The sequence below is a fragment of the Uloborus diversus genome, chromosome 1 (genome assembly GCF_026930045.1).
Source record: "Uloborus diversus isolate 005 chromosome 1, Udiv.v.3.1, whole genome shotgun sequence".
In the NCBI taxonomy this organism is placed as follows: Eukaryota; Metazoa; Arthropoda; class Arachnida; order Araneae; family Uloboridae; genus Uloborus; species Uloborus diversus.
This window is the reverse complement of record NC_072731.1, coordinates 211,729,556-211,754,203: the sequence shown is the minus strand read 5'-3', so window position 1 is coordinate 211,754,203 and position 24,648 is coordinate 211,729,556. Positions and strand designations below refer to the sequence as shown.

General features: G+C 35.1%; 1 protein-coding gene across 1 annotated transcript in view; it reads left to right on the top strand.

The window, feature by feature from the left end:
* Positions 1-3,752: 3,752 nt before the first annotated feature.
* LOC129224726 (complement C2-like) overlaps positions 3,753-24,648 on the top strand; it is a 41,778-nt gene continuing 20,882 nt past the window's right edge. The window contains exons 1-7 of the mRNA XM_054859278.1: positions 3,753-3,887; positions 8,922-9,005; positions 11,401-11,592; positions 12,842-13,048; positions 13,155-13,331; positions 16,838-17,032; positions 20,745-20,930. Coding sequence (XP_054715253.1) covers positions 8,930-9,005; positions 11,401-11,592; positions 12,842-13,048; positions 13,155-13,331; positions 16,838-17,032; positions 20,745-20,930 — 1,033 coding nt within the window. The 5' untranslated portion in view covers positions 3,753-3,887; positions 8,922-8,929. The remainder of the gene's footprint in view (positions 3,888-8,921; positions 9,006-11,400; positions 11,593-12,841; positions 13,049-13,154; positions 13,332-16,837; positions 17,033-20,744; positions 20,931-24,648) is intronic.

The window sequence follows — 24,648 nt, the reverse complement described above, 5'->3', positions numbered from 1 at the left end:
CAAGTGATTTATGCAAATTTGTACCTCAACCACGTGGCCAATGGAAATAAATTCAAGTTCAGATGGCGTGGTAGTTCAAGACTCGTTATCTGTATAAAAGACAATGCATACACGCTCAAAATTCGTACGAAAATTTACGCTGTTTGGTTTTTAACAAAAATACTGCATTATGTTAAAAAAGGTTTTTCTCTGAAATTCTGTTTGGTTCTTGAAATACTTAAGAGTAAAATGTCAGCAAGACATCATTTGAGTATCTACGATCTTGGACGAGCGGTTAATTGACTGGAAGCAGGTCAAAGTGTCACCACTGTGGCTGATGCAATGGGTGTATCAAAAAGTGCCGTCTCCCGATTAAAGACGGCCGCTGAAGGTGGAAATGTTTTGCAAAAGCATGCCGGGGGGTCGTGGTAGGAGCACCACACCTTCAGAAGATCGCTATGTAGCCCTCCGTGGCAAAAAGGAACAGAAATTTCATTCTTGGACAGATAGCTGCAAATCTAACAACCGCTACCGGTACGCATGTTTCTGCAAGAACCATCTCACGGCGAGAAAATAATGTCAGTTTTTATGCACGGAAGCCCGTACATGCACGGAAGCCCGTACATTCAACACGCCATCGTCGAGAGAGATTATGCTGGTGTAAGGAACATGTTGGTGGGATCATTAAAGTTGGTCTAGAGTGATGTTCTCTGACGAATCTCGTTTCAGTGTGACAAGTGATTCTGGTCACCAACTACTGTGGAGAGAGCGTGGAACACGTTATGCACAAAAATTTGTTTGCGAACGTGATCGGTACGGCCCAGGCGTCATGGTGTGGGCAGACATCGTGCACAATGGCAGAACACAGCTTCACATTTTTGAATAAGAAAACGATACGTCGCGAATGTATTGCAGAGATGTTATGCTGGACCATGTTCGTCTTTTTAGGGGCGCTGTCGGTCCAGATTTTCTCTTTACGGACAACGATACACGGCCACACTGGAGCATTGAAGTGTCAGACACACTGCAAAGTGAAAACATTCTCTATATGCAGTGGCCTGCTTACTTTCCCGACTTAAATTCAATTGAACTTGCCTGGGAGGCTCTTGGCAGACGTGTTGCGCGAAGAACCGTCCCTCCCAGAACAGTACAAGAACTCAAATCCGCATTGAGAGAGGAGAGGGAAAACATCCTCCACGCACTCCTCAATAATTACTGAAGAGTATGGAAAACATATGTAAACTGTGCATCAGTGTCCCTGGTAATCATACATCATATTAAGGTACTCATGTCTCCATCATTCTGATCTAGATCATTTTTTTGATGCTGTATAAAAATCATCGAAGCAGGATTATTTTTTTATTTTTAAATTTTTACTTCATTAATGCAGTAATATCTGTATTATTTTGTACTTATAATAAAGGCATATCCTCCCTACTAACTATATATTTCGTTCTGTTTCTTTAATCATTATCTATTCTTAACTATTCCAAAAAACGTAATTGTTCCTTAGCAATTGTCAAACAGTGTACTTGCAACTTACTACACGTTGACAGGAAATTTTACAAGTCCCTCTCCCCCCTCCTTTTTTATTTCCTTAGACCATTGAGATGATCAGGGGCGGATTTAGGGAAAGGTCAAAGGGTCAGCTGACCCCCCCTGTGACAAGAATTTTATCATGATTTTTATCAATGTTAACCTGTTTTTTGCTTCGTTATGTAAAACATTTCTTCTCAGCGTGTCACAGTTTAAAGGATTGACGGGTTCGTTTAAATGGGCTATTGCTATTTTTATTTTTATTTAGTTATTTTTTTTTGTTTTGTTTTTGTTTTTTCAAAAGCATAATCATCTCTAATTAGCTCAACCATTGAAAAATTTTAGGGAGGGGGATTTGAATGGGTTTTCATTTCTTTTTTTTTTTGGGGGGGGGTCGCCATTACCCTTGAGGGGATGAGCACCCCTGCTTAAAAGAAGCTTTTTTGCATAGGAGATATAACGCCGCCCATTGAAACTTGACCCCCCCCCCTTACAAATATTTCTGGATCCGCCCCTGGTATGATCTAAGTTTATTTCAGCTTGATTGTTGAACATGCGTGATTTGATACAACTTTTATTTTACAAGAGAGACTTGCAACGGCGGGAACTTTCCAGTGCTGCTATCTGTTGGAAAGTCCATGAATCATGTCTAAATTTTCAGGAAAGCAGTGGGAAATCATACAAGAAACACTTATTTTTACTGATTAATTTTGGGGCAAACCTCACTCTCTCTGCTTTATGCTGGACAAATTATACTGATAGCCTATTAGTATTGGTTATTTATAATTTTCAAAATATTATTCCAAAAACCCGGCTTGAGCTTAGCAGTTATTTTTGAAGACCTTTATAAATAATTAGTGCAGTAAAGAACTAATTTAACTCTCTAGAGTTCTTGGATTCATTGGGAAAATATTTTTTTTTTTTTTTTGATGAAACATCTGTTGAACAACCAACATTTTCAAAATATTCTATACATCCCAAAAACTCATTCAAATATTTAGCGCTTTATGTAGTTAATGGTCTCTGATTTGCATTTATTTTTAAAATTTCTCTCGGAGCTTTCGTATTAAAGGTCAGAAATTTTGAAAAAAGTTGAAATTAAAAAAAAAAACATCTTCTGTGTGTAGCTACAGCAAATTATTGAATGGAATCTACTCTGTTCCAAAAGATGATTGCTTTATAATATACTCAAACTGATGTTGACGGAAATTTGGGAAACTTGAAACCAAAATTTACATCTTCAACAACTTTGAATAGAATTAAAATTTTCTCACATTTAAATTAGGTGATACAGATTTAAATTACAATGATGATGATGATAACCTGTATCCTTTCTGTAAATAAAAATGGGTCATCCAGTGGAAGGACTGAGTAGAAAAAAATCTCGGTCTTTTTCTGAAAAAGAAAAATCTGATATGTATACTGGAGAATAACTACCATCAACAATTTATTATATTCTACATAATTATAAGAAGTTAAATTATACATATCTTTAATACCAGTCACTTTGGATATCCATCGACAACTTAAGGTAAAAATTACTGAAAATTTTAATTCTTATTTTCCAGGGTGACGGGATCGGTTGATTAAAAGTTAGAAGTGAAATTCTGGTGTTTTTCATTTAAAAAAAAAAAAAATTGGAATTCCGGAATTCATACTCATTGTACAAAAAATAAATAATAATTTTTAAAAAAGCTTAGAATTCCGGGGATATTTACTTAAAAAAATCTGGAATTCTGCGGTAGCGTCAGAAACGTTTCATCTCTACTGATTGAGCATTGATCATTTTCAAACTGGTGGTCATAATTTTTTTTTTTATTCGAGAACGTTATACCAACATTGTTTTGTTTTTAAAAACATATAGCCCTTGTAATCCCACAGATTGGCTTGCAAATTGATCATTTTGTATTGTAATGAAGAGAGACGAAAAAAAAATCATAAACATTGAAGAGTGATAGGAAATGTTAGAAAAGAACTTATTCCTAATTTCAGTATCTGCGCTACGGGAGGGAATTCCTTGAATTTCCGGTTGTATCTGATCGACGTTTCAACACGTAAATTTCCGAGCACTGGATATCAAATCGAACATCTGTTCCGGTTCCTCTTAAGCGCATCATTCGCAAACTGAGCCTTGAACTTTGCTCAAAAAAAACCCTTACCGAAAATGAAACCATCTTAAACGATATAAACAATTAAGTCTTGAAAGAGTTTTATGGTTGAATTTCTAACTTTTTCTTAGAACGGAAGTGAAAATACTGAACACAACTTTGGAAAAGTGTTGTAAAAAAGGAAGTAATGAATTGGCGAGAAAGTAGACAGTAAAGGTTGGTGATTGGATTATACTAAGCATCTGAGTTAATTAACAAAATTAAGTAAGTTTTTTAACTGTATTATTTATTTATTTTGAATTTAATTATAAACGTTTAGCCAATAACACAAATTTCAATATTCCACCTAGTATTTTACATACATAACGTATAACGTGCACACCTTCACGATCAGATGTTCAACATAGAAAGATATTTGTAGGATAGGTTTAGGATCTCAATTTCCTTCCTTGCTGCAACAACGAACGTAATTAAAAATAATAATAATAATAATAAAATAACATTAATGAATAAAAAAATAAATAACTTGAATTCGTTTCTGACATATTAAAGTTTTGTAATTAACAAATGCAGACAAGAATTACTATCTCTGTTTCTAAACATTATAATTTAACACGAATTGCAGTTTACGTATTCATACTTTATTTTATTCGAAAAGAACACTAATGAACAGGAGTGTAAAATTGCGTCATTCACAAGCACTGGTGACTGTTCTTTTTCTGACGTGGCTGGTATATTTTTAGTTAAAAGATTTATTTATTTATTTATTTATTTTAATATATACCTCCGTAAGATTTTAATGAAATATTATAAATAATTTGCAAACAACAATTTAAAACCAGCATTCTGGTTTTAATTCGAAACCTAAAAAAACTCGATTCCTTTCATGCAGAATTTTTAAAATAACTTTGCTGCTTTATTTATTTGTTTATTATTATCATTATTATTATTATTATTTTATTGTCATTAATTGTATACATAGTGTGTCCATTAAATTAGTGAGGCGTTTTGAATGTATATATGTAAGAACTACACAGTTTGGAATTTGACTGTTTGGGAAACTATTTGAACGTAATATATTTTTGAAAATTTATTTATCCTCTAATAAAAATCCCACAAACGACGTATTTTTATCTCAATCCGTGTTGTTCTATAGACGTTCAAATAGGCCGCTTATTTCAATTTAGATGCTTTTTTTTTTTTTTTTTTTGAGCAATCACAATTGCTTCTTGCTTTCATTTTACCGTCCTTGAGCTCTGGTTCCTTTTTCAGCTTGGACCAGGGTTCTTTTGCAGCACCACCGCCCACCTTCCTCTGCAGGCGCGGTCCTGAGCACTGTCCCCCGAAACCCGCTTCTCCTGGTCTGTAGCTTCCATTTCCTACACACACGCACGCTCGCACACTCACACACACCTTCACACACGTACACACGTGCCTTCACACACATACACACTAGGGTGGGTCGATTTTGACTTTTTTTTGAAATCGAAAACGCCTGTGGTGGGAAAAGTTGTGTATTGGCATCAAATGCTCGCATAAAATTTTTTTTGGAAATCAAAATATATTTAGATCCCCCGCCAGCCCCTTAAAGTTTGGTCAAATATGAAAAATTGACATTTTTAATTTTTTTTTTTTAAATCTTATGTATAATATATATATATATATATATATTATTCGCCTGTGATGGGAAAAGATGTATATTGACATCTAATGTTTATGAAAAAAATTTTTTTTGGTAATTAAAATATATTTGTACCTTTTGCCAGGTCCCTGAAGTTTCGCTAAATATGTAAAAATTGACTTTTTTTTAAACTTTTTTTTTCATTTCTTATGTTTTTTTTTAATCACCTGTGTTGTAAATAGTAAATAGTAAGACCCTTTGTTTGTGAACAAAATAATTACATATAGCACCCCTGCCGGGAACCTGAAATTGCGCATTTTGCCTTCTTTCTTCGCTCCTTCTGCTTAGTTTTAACTATCAAAGAGACAGATGAGGTGATTCCTCCAAATGTTTATTTTTCTTCTTCTCTGTGAAAACTATTTAAATCACCCACCCCAGTTTGACAAATCGGCCTGTTCTTGGCACTTAGCCAAGCATATATGAACCAAATAGAAATCGTAACGAAAAACTCAGAGCAGAAAAATTGGTACAGCGAATGAAGTGTTATCAAGCATATTAGACTATTTAAAAACAACCCAAGTATCTACTGTGGATTTAATTGCAGTAGGATCAGCAGTCAATACTGGTGTGAAAGGTGGTGTAATAAGACTGTTTGAGCTGCATTAAAAAGGCCGTTGCAGTGGCTCATATGTCAATTGCACGCCAATGAGCTACCTTTATGCTATCTGTTACGGCATCTTGATGGAAGCGCTACAGGTCCTTTTACATATAATGGTCCTATAGGGAAGCTTCCTGGCACATGTAAGCAGCTACCAATTGTCAATTTAAAAAAAATCGCTTTTGATTTGTCAACAGTTGATACAGACGGACTTGGCACTGACCAAAAATACTGGTATCAAATATGTCAAGCAATATGTTCAGGAAATTGTTCAACATCACTGTCCACCAAATCACCAGGAAAGCTATCTCATGTTAGGTGACTTACAACAGCAAACAGAGTACTTCGTTTGTATATTGGTACAAAAGAGTCATCGTTGGAAATAGGTAATATATATGGAATACATTATAAAAGTGTATGTAAAAGTTAGGTTTTTGATGAAAACTGAGCCTTCATGCACAGCCGGTGCATAGCATCTTTGGGAAGTTATCCTTTACTCAAAATATCTTAGCGAAGATCTGAAATCAGTAGTTGACCCTACTACTGATTAGAAATAGATACTAAAGAAATAGTTTTATTGGTCATCCAGAAAACTTGCTGAAAGCCATGATCAACGGCACGCGATCCTCAGTAAGGAGATTAGGTTACAGAACAATCCTGAAGGCCCGAGTTCTTACTAATGAAACTGTTCGTGATTTTGTCATTCCACCTCTAAATTTTCAAGCAAAAGTCGATACAGAATTGATAAATTGGCAAAATTGTGCCCTTACAGACCCTCCACTCACCAAACATATACCCAATGCGGAACTTGAGAAAGTAGCTGAAACGGGTGACGTTATTGAAAGTGTGTTGTGGAATTGACGATGTCATACACAAGCGGTAGAAAGAGCAGTTAGGTTGGTGACAGAAGCATCTTTATCTGTTTGTGGAGCAACACACCATGATGGCTTTATACGTACAACTTTGGCTTCCCGAAAATTAATGCCAAAATTTGAGAACAAAGCAATGTATAAGGTGTAAAACTTCTTTCTTACAAAAAACTCCGAGGTGAATTCTTAATAATTTTCCCCTAATACTTCGGGAAAATGAGCGAAGAGCTGCTGTAAAACTGCGACGACGGACTTCTGGTACCTTAATCTTTTTTACCTATGTTTTAATCCTAAAGAATTCTATAGTGTTATCATAGAAAAATAAAGTAAAAAAAATGCTTAAATTTTTTTAAAAAAAAGTGTTGGATAAAATTTTTGCTTTAAAACGTCAAAATTTCAAAAACCATGAAAATATTCCTAATTTCACCGGTTGAGTGGAGCTTGAATATTATTATTATTATTATTACTTATGAGTGAAGAATCTTACTAGGCAATCATTTTCACTACGGGTGATTAAAAAAAATCAAACATGAGAAATTTAAAAAATAAAAAAAAAAAATTTCAATTTTTCCATTTTTGGTGAAATTTCAAGGGACTGGTGAAAGACCTAAATATACTTTGATTACCAAAAAAAAAATTTATATGAGCATTAGATGTCAATACACAACTTTTCCCACCACAGGCGATTAAAAATATTATACATAAGATTTTTTTTAAAAAAATTAAAAAATGTCAATTTTTACATATTTGGCCAAATTTTAAGGGGCTGGCAGGGGATCTAAATATATTTTGATTTCCAAAAAAAAAATTTATACGAGAATTTGATGCCAATACACAACTTTTCCCACCACAGGCGTTTTCGATTTCAAAAAAAAGTCAAAATCAACCCACCCTAATACACACTCCTACGAGCGTACACACAGGTCTACGCACACATACAACTATACACACGTAACCGCCCAGGAGGAGGGGCAGGCTTGGGGGTACGGGAGCCGTTTCCAGAAACAATTACTCCGATGAGTAGGGTCCTGTTGCAACTCGTGATTGCGAAACACATAATATGAATTCAAAATTTCAGAATTCAAATTAATTTCTTCTTTTTTTTTTGTAATAGAACATTTTTATAGTTTTTTGAGCAATCACGATTGCTAATTGTTTTCATTTGACCGTCCTTGATGTCCGGTTCCTTTTCCAACCCCACCGTCCACTGCCCCCAGGCGCATCTCCTCCCAGTAGCCGCTGCTCCTGGTCGGTGGCGTCCATGTCCTACATACACGCACGCTTATACACACTCACACACATCCACACACGTGCCTTTACACACATAACCGCCCAAGAGGAGGGGCAGGAACCGTTTCTAGAAACAAGCGAGTGGGGTAGTAACCAATGTGTAGGGTCCTGTTGCAACTCGTGATTGCGAAAAACATAATTTGAATTCATAATTCCAGAATTCAAATTAATTTTGAAAATTCAAAAGGTTTTTTTTTTTGTATGTTTGTTTATTCATTGTATCTTTCCCCGCTTGTTACGGCTTTTTTTTTTTTTTTTTTTTCATTTGCCCTCACATACATACGGATTATATTTATTGTATCAGATTTTTCACATGAGAATACACTGAGAATGTAACGTAAACCAATAACTGTAAACAAACTCCCCTTTTCGCTATCTACCATCCGTAAAGGTTTTTCGCAATGGCTCACGTGTTTAGTACCTACTAATCACGAAGACATCGATATATAGATACATAGGAAAATAGGACCTCGTCCTTTGGACGAAGTCAGGTCATTAACCAATCTTTTTGATTAATCAATAAATAATAAATAAAAGTAACGATAGCAATTTTTTGTACTTTACTGAATGAGAAAAAATTCTTGATTATTTTGTTCTAATTCTTACTGGAAACCCCTAATTCTTTTAGATCAGTATAATTCCCTGTTTCTCTGTTTTTGTCTTCCACAGTGCATAAAAATAAAAATTCTTCACCATGATTTTTCTGATTATCTTTTAGATGCAAAATCTTCCACAATTATTTCAAAATTTCCCAATTTTTTACGATTAGTATAATATTTCGTTTTTTCTGGTTTCGTCCTCTGTTGCTTTTACTTCTTTCAAAAACCCTACACATTCTGATTTACGTGTCTCTCTCTTAGATGGCACCATGCTTCGACAAGTCTTAGCGAGCAGCATCATTCGTTTGTTGCTGTGGACAACGTGTTGTACTGCAGCATTAGCCGGTAAGCCTCATTTCCTTAAATGCTGTTTCACTTTTCAAAACATAAATCATCAACATGTTGAGTATGTTTTGTTTTTCATGATAATTTATTTGACATATCCGAGGGGTATGTTGATTAAGCAGGTCTCCATTCTTTGTTGCTGATGTTGTTGTTGTTGTTTTTTTTTTTTTGGGGGGGGGGGGGGGCAAGAATCTTAAAAAAAGTTGCATCTTAAGCAAATATTTTTACTAATGAAAAAATTCCTCTGTCATAAAAACGAATGACATTTTAAGTTTCCTTCGAAAACTTTCTTAATGTAATTTGTCCTCTCAACTTTTTATTTATTTTTCAGTCATTTCAATAACTTTTTACATAAGGCCAGCCGATGTAGAGAGAATATGGATATAGGTGGCTCCCACTTTCTCAACACAATTAATGAATTTCATCAAACTGTAAATTACTAATAGTGGCAGTTTCAAAATACGTTTTTTTTCCCTATTAAACTACGTATGAAATGACTCGTTCAGAATTGATTGCATTAAAGTCTAATTTTTCATAGTTCCCTCATTCTTCGTAAATTTAATGGAAATAAATAATATTTTTTTTAGTTATTAAATCGTTAAAAACAATTATACGCTATGATCAGAATGTACTTTTTTGTTAAAACTGATAATCATGAAACTTTAAAGTTCATGTACTGAAACCTTTTCTCTCTCTTTCTCATTTTCAGGACTAAACCGTACTGATTTTTGTAGTACTACTCACAAATTACTGATTTTTATTTTCAATTTTACTAAAACCTTATACCTTTGTGTTCGCGTCAATCCTCATGTCTTGGGTGACATATAGATTTAATTAATATTTAAAAGTATCTAATTGTTTATATCATATGCTTCTAACAGATTTTTTCTTCATGACGTAAATCGTTACATTTAAAAGTTACACAAGTCTGGTTTTAATCCTTTCAAGATAATTCAATACTACTAACCGCAGTGAAAGATCTTCAACGGCTTTTTTTACAAAAATAATGCACAATGCTCATTTGCTATCACGCAAATAAGAATTGTTGTTTATCAAACTGTTGTTTTTTCTTCACGAGAAACTGTTTTGAACTTCAGACAATAGCAGCAGTCAATCTACATAGTTAATGCTACATGGACGGCATTGACCCGAATTTTAAACCGTTTCTCTGCAGAAAAAAGGGCAACTGCGTGTGTTTGAAACACTTATATGCAGTAAATTTTGCTATTTGTGCTGCACAAAGTCGTTTTATAACTTTTAGAGCCAAATGTTAAAAAACAACTGAAGTTCACTTTTGCTCAGTGTGCGTGCAAAAGTGAACTTTGACTATTCAACTGTTCTTTGCTTCATTCCGGGAAACAGATTATGAATTTAGGATTCTTTGTAACCCAATTCAAATATAGAGATATGAACCATAGAAAAAAATATTAACACATGCTATCTGATTTTTGATGTATCCGACGAACCGTTACATACTATCGCTTACACATGCTGTAAAAAATAAAATCCATGTATTTTGAAGCACCAGTTACAGGCACCGTGGCTAGTAGCAACTTTTGCTTCAAACTTCTCAATGTGTTATTCCTAACAGTGCTCTGAATATTACACCTCGCTACTGTGCATGAAATAAAAACGTACTAGCTCTTCACTTCCATTACATACGGGATGTCAATTTTATTGACATATTTACATGAAAGCAATTATACAGTCCAAAGAAGAGAAAGTTCAATCGGAATGAGGGTGGAGTGTTGTTGTTGTTGTTGTTGGCTTGTCCATGGAAGGTCTAAATTGAACCGAAGGTGGTCCAGACATCCTCGGCAATTTCAGTGCAGTTATCCTCATAGAAAAAATCTGCGTGTTCATTTTCAGTAACTTGTTTTAGCCTTCTTTAGATGGCAGGGCAGGAAAAAATGTGAGCCGGGTTTAATGCTTGCTCGGGGCAGCTCCTACAGTTTTGGTATGCTCTTGTGCCATCCTTTTGAATTTTCATTCCTCGATAGAGCTTCGTTCTGAGTCTTGTTGATGTCTTTGCAATGATCTTATTGGTAGTTAGTTCGCATATCAAGTGTACCAAACCATCTTTCAATCCATTCGGCCGCTGAGGTTCGATTGTAGATGATGGTATCGTTATTTACTCACGTACGTGTTGCTGCTACCGTTTTGCTCCGCAGAAATTTGTCAGAGCCTTTTCTATTGGTTACTTGGCTCATGTGATCAAAAAAAGTTTCGATTTCAAAGCTCGAAGTAATTTTTGATATGGTTACAGTCGCGGTGATAGACAAAATATACGAAAAGTTACTGTACAAATTACAGAATATTCATATAATCGACTGTGATACTGCCTTTTCTGTCAAATGATTTGTCACCATGTTAAATGTTGTATTTTCCTGCACAGCATGTAGATGGCCCGATAAAGAACCAAAGAATGGATACTTCGTCTATCAGAAAACAGGAGATCGAAACAATGAAATGGCTCCCAATCTTTATGTCTTAAAGTTCCGTTGTCACATGGGATACCGAACCATTGACAAAGACTCAGTCTTGTGCTTCAATGGCGCCTGGACGTCTTCAGTCTCAGATTGCATAGGTAGATCTCATCTTTCTTTACTTTTATTTAGTAAGATTTTATTTTTCATGAAATAATTAAGTTTTATAGTCCTGATTATTCATATAGCTTTTTTTTTCGAAAGTGTTCAGTTAAATTTCGTCCATGCCAAAGGATGTCCATCTTTGCATATCTCTGAGCTTTAAGTGTCCAATGGGAATTGTTCAGTCGGAATGAGTAATGCTAAAAATAACCTAGGTACTGATTTCACGGGCATTTGCAGGAAATCTCTTTGATGTAAATCTTGCCCATGCCCAGTTACCTAAGCTTGGATCCTGGTTGACATACAAAACTAATTACTACCCCACCACGTTTTATATGCATGCTTTCGGTATTAAAAAGTAATTGCTTCATCAAGAAGGATGAATTAGATAACATTACTGGGGAAATCGTAAAGGGGTTAGTTAGCGCACCAAACCAACTTGCAAATGCCCAATGCCTTTACTAGCCTCATAATACCTTTCTTCGCTAAATAGCAGACATAACCTTCTAAATGCAAGCAATTTTAATAAATGACATAAAGTTAATCATACGCTATTAAAACTGCGCAAGTTAAGTTACAATTAATAAAATAAGTGTTTGCGATCAGCAAATGAAAGTAGCAGTAAAAAATTACTCAACAATGCAAAATTGAAAAATAGCCATAAGTGTTCACGGCATATGGGTAATGCTACAAAACTATAGTAAGGAAGGGAAAATGTACCTTGAAACTTTTGCTGCCATCACAATCAAAAATGAAGAAAATAATAAAGATTACCCATATAGCTAACTCTCCCCCTTCTCTTCTATAACAAGTATGCAAAATGTTATAAGGGTGTTCCAAAAATGAAGAATTTCGAATATTTGTAACCAAATGATTTTTATGAGTTATAATTTCGTATTTGCAATTTCAGTGTACTTATGCTATTTTGTTCATTTAAACAGAACAATCGTATAAACAAAGTTCAGAAAAAATACTTTGTATATATGCCATTCAATTCTCATTAACCACAGAGAAAAACAGATTGATTTTGCTCTCACATTCTTACGCCTTGTTCTTTAAATTCAATACAGCTTTCATTACACACACACACAAAAAAAAAAAAATCACTATTTCTCCTTTCTGGTTAAAATTTTTTTGAATAGGTTAGTCAAACGAAATTGCACAAATTTTATACTAATTCATTGATACAATTAAAAAATTATATCAATAGATGCAAATATAATTATTTAATGTTTGCTTTGTTTTTAGAAATGCAATGTCCTGATCCTCCAAGACTACCGAATGGTGAATACGTCTTGAACACAACAAGGGTAGACAGAATCTACGCAGTGGCTCAATATTTCTGTAATGACGGATATCGCTTAGAAAATGATTCTCTGGACACAATGCAGTGCTTACTGAACAGAAAAGCCAACCTATTGCGGTGGAAAGGTCCATTCTTGACGGAATGTATCCGTAAGTATGTGGTCATTTTTCTTTGTTTAATCCTGAAGTGGCTGCGGACATCAAACACAAGGCCAGAGACAAAAGAACTATTACCTCTTCCTTTTTTTCCAAACAGCCAAAGGTACCTGCCCGGATCCAGGAAAGTCTCCGGATGGTTGGAGGAAAGGAGGGTGTTGCTACTCCGGAGATCAGGTAGAATATGGATGCAAAGAAGGGTTTGAGTTGGTAGGATCGAGCATCATTGAGTGTCTTCCCACTGGGGGATGGTCATCCAAGAGACCTCGATGTCGGCGTAAGTAATCACTAAATTTCATGTCAACAGGAGATATCCTCGATGCCATGCCAAAACCTCGAAAGTGAAAAGTCACTTGTGAGAAAAATTCTTTAATGGTTCGATTATGTATTAAAAATTTAGTAGAGGATACATTATTCAGAACTATTTATGCTTTACCTTCCCATTCGGATTTCTAGCATACTGTACCTGACCGAGATATGAAGTATGTGTTACAAATGTAGTTCTTTGAGTTAGGTACAAGTTTGCAGTAAATTACTTTTCATCTGCAAATAAAATTGAATAATTTTATTAGTGTGATGTATTAATTGTTACGAATTTTGCTTTTAATTTTAAAGTGAAATTGGGCAATTTATTCAAAGAATTAGTAATAGAAAAATGATACCCTTAAAATTCATTTAGGACATTCCTTATTTTAAAAGAAATATTGCAGGACATAATATACCAGAATTATTAAAAAATATGATTTTTTGTACCAAAATCAGTCTTGAATGATAAATCGGTTAGTAAGACCTACACAATATTTGTCAGTGCCTTAAAATTTGTTAAAGATTCTTGTACTGCCGAATAAACAAAATTGGGATTTATATAGTTCTTAACTACTTTCATGTCTTGATCTTTACCAGGGGAAGCATTTCTTTGCATAAAGAGACTCTTCTCGGAGTGATGCTTTCTATTCGAAAGACAACAACAATATTTTGATAATACATTATCTAATCAATTTCTATGTCAATGTAGACTCTTATATACATATTTTTTTATTTTATAAACTATCGCTACTAAGTAAAACTTACGACTTGGCGTAGCGATTAATTTTAAAAAACTAAACTTTATTTGTTCTTGAACGTAATACTTCTTTCAAAGACTTTCAATTGGAATTTTCCGGAGGATCAATTGAATTGAATTGAAATCACAAATTCAGAAAAGGTTGAGCATAAAATTAGTTTGGTATGTCTATGAGTATAATTTCGGAATGAAGGCTTTCACGGCCGGTGTCAATAATGCTCTAAGATTTTCTGTAAAAAAAATGTGTAACCTTACACCATAAGAGCGGTGGCAGATTAGTTGCCTCTACAGCAATGGAGTAACTGAACTGATAAACTGGTGTAACGCTCATGACTTACACCAGTTTTATCAGTTCAGTTACTCCATTTCTATGGAGGAAGCTAGCCACCGGAATAAGGTTACACAAAGTGCAAAATGCTGCCACCGTATTTACGGAGTAGGGTTACTTTTTTTTTTTCAGTGCTGTTGTGCCGTGGTCTGAGTGTTGTTACTCCAAACGTTTCGACCGCATCTGTGGCGGCCATCTTCAGTGTTTACGTGGTCGAAGCTTCCAGGGAAGCGACTTCCTAGCAACTGATGCAGATATCGAAGTGTTGTCATCCCATCAATTTTAACAAAAAGGAAGAAGGAATTAAGATTAACAAACTCTGGCATGATACACTTAGACGGATTACCCCGAGAGGTACTTCTAGCCAATCAGAAACAGCGACGGACGTCCAGCAGCCAATCCCCAACCAGAATGAAAAGAGCTCAAGTTTCAGCCAACCAGAAATGAGTGCGAACGTTCATCAGCCAATCCTGGCCCAAAACGAAGGAAAAGCTAGCTCTTTTTACATAAATAATGACAACACTTCGATATCTGCATCAGTTGCTAGGAAGTCGCTTCCCTGGAAGCTTAGACTACGTAAACACTGAAGATGGCCCGCGTAGATGCAGTCGAAACGTTTGGAGTAACAACACTCAGACTACGGCACAACAGCCCGGAGTCTTACAATATTATTATTAGTAGGGTAGACTGGGGCACGTTTACGAGTATCTTTTTCAATGGATTTTCTAATTTTCATGTTTGAACCTAGAAAGTTTTAGCCATTGTGGTTTTACTGAACAGTTAATGAAGTCAAAATTTGTATATTCAGTTGTTGCTCAGCTTGTGCTTTTAACAGTAAAAAAAAAAAATATTTTTTAAGTCCAAGTCGGTTGCGTAAACTTACCCCGAACACGGTCCAAATTTACGCATCGAGTGGGGAACGTTCATGCATAAGAAAAATGATACCAAAGAGTAAGTGATATAGATATTTAACCAAATTAAAATGTTTTATTTCTCTCAAAACACTTAGAAAATAAGAAGATCACAAATAATTAATTAAAGAACAATTTATAGGCAACTAAAATCATAGGGCTTATTGCTAAGTAAAAACAGAAACAATTTTGTCATCTTCTTCATCACTGTTAGATTTTACTAACAAAAATAAAGTATTTCTTTTCGCATGGCACTGCTTTTTGACATCTAAGAAATTGAACCCTGTCTTATCCTTTTTTCGATTGGTTGTGTGCAAACAATAGATGCAAGCACGATTTTCTACTTCGTAAACAGAATCGTTCATTAATTTCCTTTTTACAGAGTGTACTAACTTTTCCCTGTCGCAAGTTTTGGTTTCATACTTTTTTTCTTTGATGTCTTCTATTTCTGCTTCAATAAATACTTGTGGATTTTAAAGTAATTTCTCTTTTTTTTTTTTTTTGCCCATTTTGTTTTTTTTCTTTGTAGCTTCTAACTGCTCTTGTCTGAGGGATTCTTTGTAATCATAGCATCAGTTGGGGGGGGGGGGAAGAGGATGCTAACAATCCTATCCTGGTTCCTAAGCTTTGGTCCTACTTTTTCAAATGGTCTCTGTTGGGGTAGTCCATATGGTCTAGTGGGAGAAATACTTGGATTATCGATAAGCCCTTTCATTATTTTGACATGTAACGTGGTTCTGTTAGTGTTTTGAACGTAATGTCTTACCATCTTTAAAATAAAGAAAATGTATTATAGGCTGAATAGTGTATAAAGTTAAAGCTGAACAGGCGTGAAGACAACACTATATGATTGTAAGCAATAAGATACAAATCTGCTACTTAATTAAACATGAATGGTGATTTTCAAAACTTAGTAACCTGAAAATACTTAAAATTGGGACAGTACAGAGCGAAAAAAGCGTGCGGGGCCCGTTTAGAAGTAAGAAAGAGTAGTAAGACACAGTAAGAACGTGCGTAAATATGCCCCGATGAAAATACGTAAACGTACCCCGTCGCGTCGGCAAGTTTGGATTTATTTTTAATGTGCAACAAAATTTAATAACTTTTCTGCCCACATAAATACAATTCTCAAGAAAAAGAAAATATTCTGCTATTTTGTATGTATTTATTTGTTTTCAACAAAGTATTATTTATTCACAATAAGCTTCTAAATGTACAACACAAAATTTACTCTGCTCGGTGGAAAACAGATTTTTCTATTCACATGCAAAACCGAAGCTCAACTGATGCTCAAAAACTTGTGAGAATATTTTCTAGGGAGTAGCATCAATCTGGTATGACTGTTGGTTCTCCCTTTATAACTCGTTTTGAAAAAGGGGTACTGCGTACCCCATGCCTAAACGTGCCCCGGTCTACCCTATAATTTGAGTTTCTTACCGGACATCAGAAATTTCAAAACATGTATGACTTCTCTTTCCTAGCTGAGGAAGAGCATTGTGAGATGCCTCCCCCCATAAAGAATGGACTGACGACAGGGGAGAGGAAAGGGGATTACTATCTCCCAGAAGACGAGGTGCAGGTTGTCTGTAAGCCTGGCTACAAGTACAGCGAATCATCCGAGTATGTGATATGTGAGGAAGAGACTGGCTGGGACGCTCCCTTCGGAGAATGCACTGGTGAGTAACTTTACTTGAGTTGGAAAAGGTTCAACTTGAAGTTGAATGAGTTGATGGATGTCCAGTGGTTTGGACTTAAGTACGAGGGATATGCGGAAACTAAGTTCCGTTTTGAAATGAAAAATAAACAAGTACAGATTCAGCAAACAAATTTTTGGCACAAAAATCTACCAACTATCGACACATCTCCCGTGACTTTCCAGGCGTTTGTCATGCGTGGTACAGTGAAACCTGTGTAAGTTGACCAATCGCAGTGCACTACTTTAGTGGTCAACTTACAAAGGTTGATTTATATGATAAGGGCTAATTCTGTGCCTGAAAAAAGCGGTCAACTTAGACAGGTGGTCAACTTAAAAGGGTGGTTAACTTCACAGGTTTTACTGTACAAGTTTTTGGTGTACTCTATTCGTAGAATGTTGCCGCCTATATAGTCAACCATGAGATGACATGAACTTTCAGCTCGTTATCGCTGTTGTACCGCTGACCGCCAAGAAAAGAATTAGGTGCCAAAACAAATGAAAGTCGCTAGAAGTGAGGTCGGGGCTGTACGGAGAATGGTTACAAACGTCCCTGTAAGAGTCGCTTCTCAGGCGGCAACATTCTACGAAGATTGTGTACAAAAACTTGTACCGTACTATGATAAATGCCTAGAAATTCACGGGAGCTACATCGAAAAATAGTGCAAGGATAGTAGATTTTTGTGCACTAAATTTCTTTGCTGTATCTGTACTTGTTCATTTTTTATTTCAAAAGTAATTTACTTTCCGGATGTTTTTCTCGTATTTAACAAGCTAATGTGGTTGCAATTGTTGTGCCTATTGCACAAGTTCCTAAGTTTTCAGTGACACTCCAAATATCTAGAAAAACGGAAATATAAAAACAGGAATTCGAATGCAAAGTTTTCTGTTATGCTAATCACAATGCTACTTAGGAAGAAGACTGAACTGGAGTAATGTCCTGGTCAGCGGCACAGTCCAATGAACTGTGTCTATAATACAATATCATAACGCAGTGATTCCGCTCGTTGCATCGATCTGGCATTATACTCGCATACAGATCAAATTCGCAATCAGAACAAGTAAGATAAACCTGACATATATTTTTTACTGCGTATGAATAAGAACAAATAAACAGTGGTGCATTTTTCACAATATGGTTTCTTGAGATCTGGAATTTGCAACAACAAGCGCTGCAAATGAAACTTTCATCCGTAGAGACACGATCGTTACAACTGTAGACACATATGTTTAAGAATTAAAAGGTGAACAAGTTGATGCTTTTACTCCCTATAAAGTTATTTTTCTGTGAGGTATTCTGCATTCACATTGTATATATATAGAAAAAAATAGATAAATTACTTATTTATTCAAAACAAGTTAAAACCCTTTCAGGATAAGAAGTAAGCATCTACTGTTGCGTAAAAAAATGCAGAAGCAGAATCAAAGAATCTGTTTTATTAGTTTAGTGATACGAAAGTTTAAAAAAATGTTAAGTTAGTTACTGAATATTTATCTAAAGTCGAATATTTAATATACTTAACATCGCGTTTTATGTTAAACTTGTAACCAGTACTTAAAACAGTAAGCCCTTATTAAACCAAACCCTATTAAACTGAACAGCCATTTAGATGTACATACTGCATAAATACAAGGCTAATTAGCGCAATGATGTATTTTTGTAGGCCGTATTTTGCATGTTTGTGATGTATTTCTGTAATTTTCTCTTACGGGAATAACTTTGTTTATCTCATACTTTCATTAATTCGGGCCACCTAGGTCCCCTGTAAGTCCGGATGAATGAGATTCTACTGTATCTAACAAAAGAGGTGGCTCCATGTTTTTCAAAACTTTTCTTAAATTCGTAAATGATAAATTCCATTAAATATGAGAAAATTCAAATAAGATTGAAAATAAAAACAGGAGCTGAGCTCCCGTGAGCTGCCATGCAAATTAAGCACTGTTATTGGACAATAAATAAAAGCTGCAACGCATTGAACGTTAAATTTACAGGGAGCTTGGAGCTAGTAACTCTACTATCACAGAACTCTATCTCAAATGGGTTATCGAGATTCTGTGCTTCGTAATTAATACTTTGCAATTAGGAATTGCAATACCGGTATACCGAATACCGGTATTTCGAGCAATTTTGCAATTTCGAAATACTGGTATTGCTGAGGTGAAGCACCGGCATTTTCGGTATTAGCTGAAAATAATAAGTAGATTTAATTAATGAATTTTTAATTTGATTTTATTAAATATCTACTTACATTTTCAGTGTAAGTACATTTCTTTTTCCATGATTCAGAACCAAAATCTATTGATGTAAAAATTTGGTTTCAAATTCACGAACTATGTAATAGAATTTCATGAAACAAAAGTATCGGAAAGATAGCAAAATGATATTTTCATTACTAAATGATGAGATGAATCGCATTTTTGTGTGTTTTTGTGCACCATGTTTTATTTTTTCTATTTCCCTGATCACTCATTTTCCCTTTTGTGCAAGTTAATTTCGAGTGTAATTTCGAATGTATTAGTTCTACGAATAATTTATTCCAACCATCAATTGCAGTAATACTTTATGATATGTTCTTTAAATATTTGTCTCAATTGTACTGAATTTTGGCAAAAGCCTTTTTCTTGTTAGTAAAACAGACGGTAATTTGTTGCAACTGGTATTGGTTTGTTGTCATGTCTCGTTTTATACTTGGCGAGATAATATTTAAAAGCAAGATAATATTTAGTTAGTGCCTAGAAAATTTGCATAGAGGTTAAGCAGAATCATTTGAAACGTATTTTCAGATATTTACATAGTAGTAACTGTAACGAAGTTTGAAAAGAATGCAAAAACGAATAAGAGAAACTAACAAAATTAAATTTAGTCAAGTTTATCGTAAATTTCAAACCAAAGGGCTAATAATAAAAATCAAACACAAATCAAGAGAAAATGATGTTAATATTGGAATAGTATCCTATCTCGGAAAGAAATTACAACTTGTTATAAATTTAGGGAAAAAAATAGCGCTACACACATACACAATACAAAAGAAACACACAAACACAAAAGCATTTATCCAAAAATAGCACACAAGAGACAGAATTATTTGACACGCATTGATAACAGTATCACCGACCTGCCTGAATTCAGAAAGAGTACTTTTAGGAGTTGGAAAGTATCTAAATGAGTTCTTGGCTCAGAAACAATTCAATTGATAAATAATGTTTTTTACTATTATTTATTTTTTATTATGACATTTGTTCTTTTATTTTACTTTTGTTCACCATACGTTTTCATAAATAATGCATTTTTTGTACAAAATTATGAAATGTAACAACGAAACAATATGTTTTCAAGTATTTTTTGAGAAATTTCAAATACCGGTATTCCGGTATCACGTTTTAAAAATACCGAATACCGGTATTGAATTTTTAGTCCGGTATTGCAATCCCTATTTGCAATGGATCAGTAGAATGATCTAATGAAAGCTGCTAGATTGTGGAGTAACTTTTAATTTACAAAGGTTCTATTGAATGATCGAATGAAAGACACTTTGTAATGGAGTAAATTTTAAAAATGTGGTTATTGCAAATAAAGGTTACTCGGTAATTGTGTATAACTACTGTAGAACAACGACTCAACACCAAAAAGAAGAACTTTTCCTTTCAGAACCACTGATAGGATTATGACTTGATAACTAATTCTCCCTTTTCAGAATTCTACTGCAATCATCCGGGATTTCTGGAGAACGGTTCGATTCCGGAAGTGGAATCCGATAACAGCAGTTTCCCCTACGATTTCGAGCTGACTTACATCTGCGACAAAGGGTTTCGACTTGTTGGGGACAGTTGGCGGTACTGCAGCACTAGAGGATGGTCCGGGAAGAAACCCAGATGTAAACGTAAGGATTTCCAGTTAAGTCCAGACTAGAGAGACTCATCTCCTTTATCTCGGTAGTGGTTTAAGTAAAATAAATAGGTTTCCTGAATTTCTTTATCAATTTTTTTACAAAAACAAATGCAAAAAAAAAAAAAAAAAATATATGAATACCATTTTCTCATAATATAGCAACGAAATACCAAATCAGAGAGAAGTATCACATTAATCGCACACACATTGAGCCCAACACTAAGACTTAATCATCTCAGGGACTGTCCATAAATGATGTTATACCTTTTTTTAACCTCTTTTGTACAGTCTCATGCTTTACCTTACCTTCCCCCTCCCCCTTGTCATATCTCAGGCTATTTTTTCATAAACATGTTCTTATAATAAATACATGATGTGTGTCACACTTTTTGCTACCTTCTCCCTTCTCTTTATCACTAATAGTCGGTGGAGTTTGTGCAAAAACATTTCACTTCCGGATACCAGTATGAAATTTTGTACAGCACTTATGTTCATATAAGAGAGCAAAAAAACGCCGGGAGGCAATTGATTGGAGGTCAAGACCCCCCTGTGGTGACGTCATCAAAATGGCAGCCATGTATTGGTTAGCACGTTGGTTTAACTGCTTAAAACTACATAATTGGTCATAATTTTGTAAAATTCAAATACATTATCTGAGAGCAGTTTAAAAAAGCTCTTCAACAGTGCTTAGTTATATTTTCTACTAACGGTACCCGCACGGCTTTGCTCGTAGTAGAAAAATTAAAAGTTCATTTGATTCACCTGTATATTTACAAACAATGGATGATGAATTTTTCCTCAATTTGCTATGTTAATTTGCTTGGCCATTTTACGATTCCTTCCTTCCTTCCTCGGGTGTATTACAGCCCTGGGTGGGCCCTGGCCTTTTCAACAATTGTTTCATGTTACGGTTCCACGTTACGATAATTTTGTAATTTACTCGTCCACGTTATGATAATTTGCTCGGTAAAATATTCTTAAAATTGAAATAGAAAAAGAACAAAATCGAATTTTCGAAAAATCGCTTCGAGGTGCACACCCCATGTTACAATTTAATTCTGTGCCAAGTTTTGGGAAAATAGGCCGAACGGTTTAGGTGCTATGCTCGTCACAGAGAGACATCTGGACAGATATCCCGACAAACTTAGAGCTTTATTATTAGTAAAGAAGACAAATAGTTTAATTATTATTACAATAGCAACGTGAAAATTGGTAGGAAAACAATGACTTCCCTGTATTCTGCGATATTGGAGTAAAATTTTTACTGTCATACCTGCATTATAAAAGAACCTTTCCAATTTCATTAAATTTAAATTTGTACTTCATGTTTTAACATTTTTTGTCAGTATATTACTTTTATATTGAAGGAAAGAAAGGTTAAAATGCAGAAATAATCAAAGTCACCGCCCCAAATGGATCGAGAACTTAATTATTAATGCTATCGTATAATAAAACAATTTTGTTAAAATGCTTTCATTTTAAGCATAAGACAAATAGACGAAAATTACATGTTTTAATACAAAGAAAAAGTACCTGTTATAACAAAAACCGTAGTAAGTTTTTTTAAAGAACGTTTTACGTATTGCACTGACCCTCACAACTACAAAGAAGTGTACAATTCAGATCTGATCTGACGCATCGACAGCGTGTAGACATCTCTTTGCACTTGCCTGATATAAATTCCTGAATTTTCTCCATTGTTATTTCGGGGTGTGCATACCAAAGAGGTTCAAACTCTTCACCGATTTTTACCCATCCCCACTGATATGGATCCAAGAGCTGAAAATTTTGCTGAAGACATTTTGTCCATAGTAGTACACTGTAATATTGCTCTCTTAAGGTTATGCAGAAGATCATTGCTAGATGGTGGAATACAGTCAACTGGTCTGTTTTACTGGGTGAAGAAAATTCTCCTAGCTTCATTTGCGGTTTCCATTGAGCTTGATGAATGATACGTCAGGACTTCGAAGCGCTGAATAAGTAGGAAATGCTCATCGTCTTCATTGATGCTCTCAGGTACTTTAGTATAGTGCAAAAAAACTTTGTCAGCATCTCTAATTGCCATTCACATTTTCCATGCAGTACCTAGTTTTACCAATGCTGGTAAAACTAGACACCGTGTGCTCATGTAAAGGTATGGGAAAAAGGCAGAAGATCTGGAACACCCTGTGGAACTTTACGGTGCAAAACGTAGATTGGAAGATACCGCAGATATTTTCCACTTCCATACTCCACCCATAGCTCTTGCAGTTTCGGAATTCGGAACATAGCAATCACTACATCATCACTGTCAACAGTTTTCACGGTGATCTTTGCATGACCTGAGTATTTCGAGTATTCATGCTGCACATAAAGGAATAGCCTCGCATCGACTTCTTCGTGGGATACGGTAGGCATGGTTTCAAAAATGTTCTTGACTCAAGCAATTACAGTGTCTTTGTAGGAGCATACAACCTGCTTTCCATCTGGTAGATCCATCTTCACGAGATTTTCTGCCAACAATTTGAAAAGCTCCTCTTTATTTTCATCTTTCGCAAGAAATTTAGTCAATGACTTTGGTATCAAAACATTGGATTTAATACTCATTCTTGGTCCAGATCCTCTCTATTGTCTCGTGTCGCTTTTCAAACTTCCTTTTGAATACCGGTCAAAAACTAAATCTACCCTATGAACGCTTTTAGTCTCATTAATATTCACAATCTGATCGCAATTTTGTCGGACAGTTCCAGTAGACTGAGGAACAAGCATGGAATCAGTGCAGCCCCATAAATGGACAATTGCTTCCGGAATAGCTGTCAAAACCAGTCCAGTTGATTGCACGATACAAGAAACTACGTCGGGCTTTTTTCTTTGTTTCAATTTGCCGAGGTTGGATATAGAAGGTGGACACGAACTGTTTTCATGAGAAAAAATTCTTTTACATCCATTTGAATTACTTGGCAGGCAACATATAGCTTAGTAAAAAGAGTGCTGTCCCTCCTCAAATCAACAATGTTTTGCTTGTCTTTGGACTGAACAGATATATTTTTCTGCTCATCAAGAGGAGATTGTTTCTTTTAATAACATCATGTATGGATAATTTTCTTAACACTAAGCGATCTTCTACAAATGTATTGAATTGGCTTGCGCTGACATCACAGAAATGACACTTTTTTCCGAGAGAACAATTTTGTTGCTGTTTACTGTAGTTAAATCGTCATCTTCGAAAGGATTCCCGTGTTCTTCAAATGTTTCAACTAGGCTGGAAACATGAGTTTCATACCGAATACAAAAGCTTCTAGTATCTTCATGTATCTAGTATCTAGCTTTTCAGTATTGACGTCAGACTTCAGGCTCTGATTTTCTTCAAACTCCCCAATCATGCGCACAACTTCTTGTCCAGCAACCATCCACTGTATTAATGACGCCTCATGACTTAAACGTGATAGATTAGTTGATGATTTTTAAATCAATTTGTTGTTTTGCTCATGCAAATGGTCGTGTGCCATCCTGGAAAATTTCCTCTCAGTTTTGGAGCCAGATAAATTTTCCCTATGAAACTCCTGAAAAATAGCTGGATGCATTTCTGGTAACTGCTTCCAATTGAACAGAAATACTGAAGGCCATCGGGCATAACTCGTATGATCAAGAACAAACATCCATGGACATATGTTCTCAAGAGAGACAGTAAAATCTGAGAAATTTCCTTGACGAATAGTGCGCACCAGATT